Below are 3,528 nucleotides of genomic sequence, written 5' to 3' on the forward strand. Positions count from 1 at the left end.
ACACTAGGCGAATATATATTGGCCATTTGAGGTCATTTTAGCATGGTGGCCTAGTAAACTACATCTTGCAAAAGTTAGGCCACCATGGTAAAATGGCCAGGAAATGATCTAATATTCACCGTGTGTTTTCCAAGCCATTTTAGCCTGGTGGCCTAGAAAATTCCAATTGAGAAAGTTAGGCCACTATGCTAAAATGGCCTAGAAAACGCGCTATGTGAATGACGGACCATTTCCAGGCAATTTAAACATGGTGGCCGAGAAATCTCTAACTGCAGAAGTTAGGCCACCATGCTAACATCGCCGAAAAACCACACTAGGTGACTGTTAAATCATTTCTAGGCCATTTAGAATGGTGGCCTAACTTTCTCGACAGGACTTTTCTAGGCCATCGTGCTAAAATGACCTAGACACCTACTCAGTTGACTGTTAGACGATTTCTAGGCAAATTTAACATGGTGGCCTAGTAAACTACATCTTGCAAAAGTTAGGCCACCATGCTATAATGACCTAAAATGGACTGAAACGGTGAAGAAATGACTCAAAATGACTCTTTTCCTATCAACTCACTCGATAGGAAAGTGCCCATCTTCTTCAAGTTCGCCAACTGCTCATCCATCGCCTCGTCCCTCTTCTCCCTTTCATAAACCTCGTCCTCCTTCAACTGTGCCGCCAATTTCAGCCGATTCTCGAACTCATCATCCTCCAATTCCAGACAAACCTCCTGGAACTCGATGCGGACGTCACTAGGCAACGGAGATTGCTCAGTGAATCCCGATTTTTGGACCTCATGGACCACTTTAATCCATTTAATGATGTTAGAGAATTCCGTGAAAATCTCAGCGAAATTGAAGTCGAACGGGAGGCGGAACAGGAACTTATCCGCCGTCCAATTCCAGATTTTGTTAGCTTCCGCTTGCAACGTGGCAAATGCGGCTCTCGACTGACTCATCATCTCGTCATGGGTCTGGACAAGGATACACGGATTCAGCACACTGATGATCTTTTGTTCATTCATCAGAATATACAACATCTCCGTTGACATGCGCATCTGGCTGTCGAATCGCTCGAAATTGAACTTTTCGCCTTGCCAGAACATTCTATGGTTTCTCGCTAGCTCGATTTGCACTTCTACGAAGTCTGTGGCGGTGAGGATCAGGTGCTTCTTGCGGGGAACTTTTCGGGTGGACGGCTTTGGAAGGTGTTGGAATGTTCTGAAAAAAAAAAGTTGTGGAAGACTACAGTGACCTAAAGAATTCTATTTTTAGTGTTTTCCAGGGTTTTGAGCTCATTAACAGCTAGACTCCGCCCACTTTTCAGAAAGTGGGCGTGGCCCAGTTTTCTATCATTTTAAGCTCATTACCAGCTTTAAAACGAGACCAAACTCGACTAGGCTCCGCCCACTTTTCAGAAAGTGGGCGTGGTCTTGAAAATTCGAGATTGGGCGAAGCTTAAAACTAGCTCAAACTCGAATAGGCTCCGCCCACTTTGAAGAAAGTGGGCGTGGCTTAGTTTTCTGTTATTTTGAGCTCATTACCAGCAGCAAAACAAGTTCAAACCCGAATATGCTCCGCCCACTTTATAGAAAGTGGGCGTGGCCTAGTTTTCTATCATTTTAAGCTCATTACCAGCTTTTAAACTAGACCAAACTCGAATAGGCTCCGCCCACTTTGAAGAAAGTGGGCGTGGTCTTGAAAATTCGAGATTGGGCGAAGCTTAAAACTAGCTCAAACTCGAATAGGCTCCGCCCACTTTATAGAAAGTGGGCGTGGTCTTGAAAATTCGAGATTGGGCGAAGCTTAAAACTAGCTCAAACTCGAATAGGCTCCGCCCACTTTATAGAAAGTGGGCGTGGTCTTGAAAATTCGAGATTGGGCGAAGCTTAAAACTAGCTCAAACTCGAATAGGCTCCGCCCACTTCATAGAAAGTGGGCGTGGTCTTGAAAATTCGAGATTGGGCGAAGCTTAAAACTAGCTCAAACTCGAATAGGCTCCGCCCACTTTATAGAAAGTGGGCGTGGTCTTGAAAATTCGAGATTGGGCGAAGCTTAAAACTAGCTCAAACTCGAATAGGCTCCGCCCACTTTATAGAAAGTGGGCGTGGTCTTGAAAATTCGAGATTGGGCGAAGCTTAAAACTAGCTCAAACTCGAATAGGCTCCGCCCACTTTATAGAAAGTGGGCGTGGTCTTGAAAATTCGAGATTGGGCGAAGCTTAAAACTAGCTCAAACTCGAATAGGCTCCGCCCACTTTATAGAAAGTGGGCGTGGTCTTGAAAATTCGAGATTGGGCGAAGCTTAAAACTAGCTCAAACTCGAATAGGCTCCGCCCACTTCATAGAAAGTGGGCGTGGTCTTGAAAATTCGAGATTGGGCGAAGCTTAAAACTAGCTCAAACTCGAATAGGCTCCGCCCACTTCATAGAAAGTGGGCGTGGTCTTGAAAATTCGAGATTGGGCGAAGCTTAAAACTAGCTCAAACTCGAATAGGCTCCGCCCACTTTATAGAAAGTGGGCGTGGTCTTGAAAATTCGAGATTGGGCGAAGCTTAAAACTAGCTCAAACTCGAATAGGCTCCGCCCACTTTATAGAAAGTGGGCGTGGTCTTGAAAATTCGAGATTGGGCGAAGCTTAAAACTAGCTCAAACTCGAATAGGCTCCGCCCACTTTATAGAAAGTGGGCGTGGTCTTGAAAATTCAAGATTGGGCGAAGCTTAAAACTAGCTCAAACTCGAATAGGCTCCGCCCACTTCATAGAATGTGGGCGTGGCCTAGTTTTCTATCATTTTGAGCTCATTAACAGCTAGGCTCCGCCCACTTTATAGAAAGTGGGCGTGGTCTTGAAAATTCGAGATTGGGCGAAGCTTAAAACTAGCTCAAACTCGAATAGGCTCCGCCCACTTTATAGAAAGTGGGCGTGGTCTTGAAAATTCGAGATTGGGCGAAGCTTAAAACTAGCTCAAACTCGAATAGGCTCCGCCCACTTCATAGAAAGTGGGCGTGGTCTTGAAAATTCGAGATTGGGCGAAGCTTAAAACTAGCTCAAACTCGAACAGGCTCCGCCCACTTCATAGAAAGTGGGCGTGGTCTTGAAAATTCGAGATTGGGCGAAGCTTAAAACTAGCTCAAACTCGAATAGGCTCCGCCCACTTTATAGAAAGTGGGCGTGGTCTTGAAAATTCGAGATTGGGCGAAGCTTAAAACTAGCTCAAACTCGAATAGGCTCCGCCCACTTTGAAGAAAGTGGGCGTGGTCTTGAAAATTCGAGATTGGGCGAAGCTTAAAACTAGCTCAAACTCGAATAGGCTCCGCCCACTTTGAAGAAAGTGGGCGTGGTCTTGAAAATTCGAGATTGGGCGAAGCTTAAAACTAGCTCAAACTCGAATAGGCTCCGCCCACTTTATAGAAAGTGGGCGTGGTCTTGAAAATTCGAGATTGGGCGAAGCTTAAAACTAGCTCAAACTCGAATAGGCTCCGCCCACTTTATAGAAAGTGGGCGTGGTCTTGAAAATTCGAGATTGGGCGAAGCTTAA

The 3,528-nt window shown here is 45.4% G+C and overlaps 1 protein-coding gene across 1 annotated transcript in view; it reads right to left on the minus strand.

Moving 5' to 3' along the window:
* The window catches only part of CBG19737, a gene marked incomplete at both ends in the record, with an annotated part of 25,327 nt that overhangs the window by 12,100 nt on the left and 9,699 nt on the right, over positions 1-3,528 (minus strand). The window contains one exon of the mRNA XM_045241570.1: positions 568-1,211. Within this exon, the coding sequence (XP_045096878.1) occupies positions 568-1,211 (644 nt within the window). The remainder of the gene's footprint in view (positions 1-567; positions 1,212-3,528) is intronic.

The sequence above is a fragment of the Caenorhabditis briggsae genome, assembly GCF_000004555.2.
Source record: "Caenorhabditis briggsae complete genome, chrI, whole genome shotgun sequence".
NCBI lineage: Eukaryota > Metazoa > Nematoda > Chromadorea > Rhabditida > Rhabditidae > Caenorhabditis > Caenorhabditis briggsae.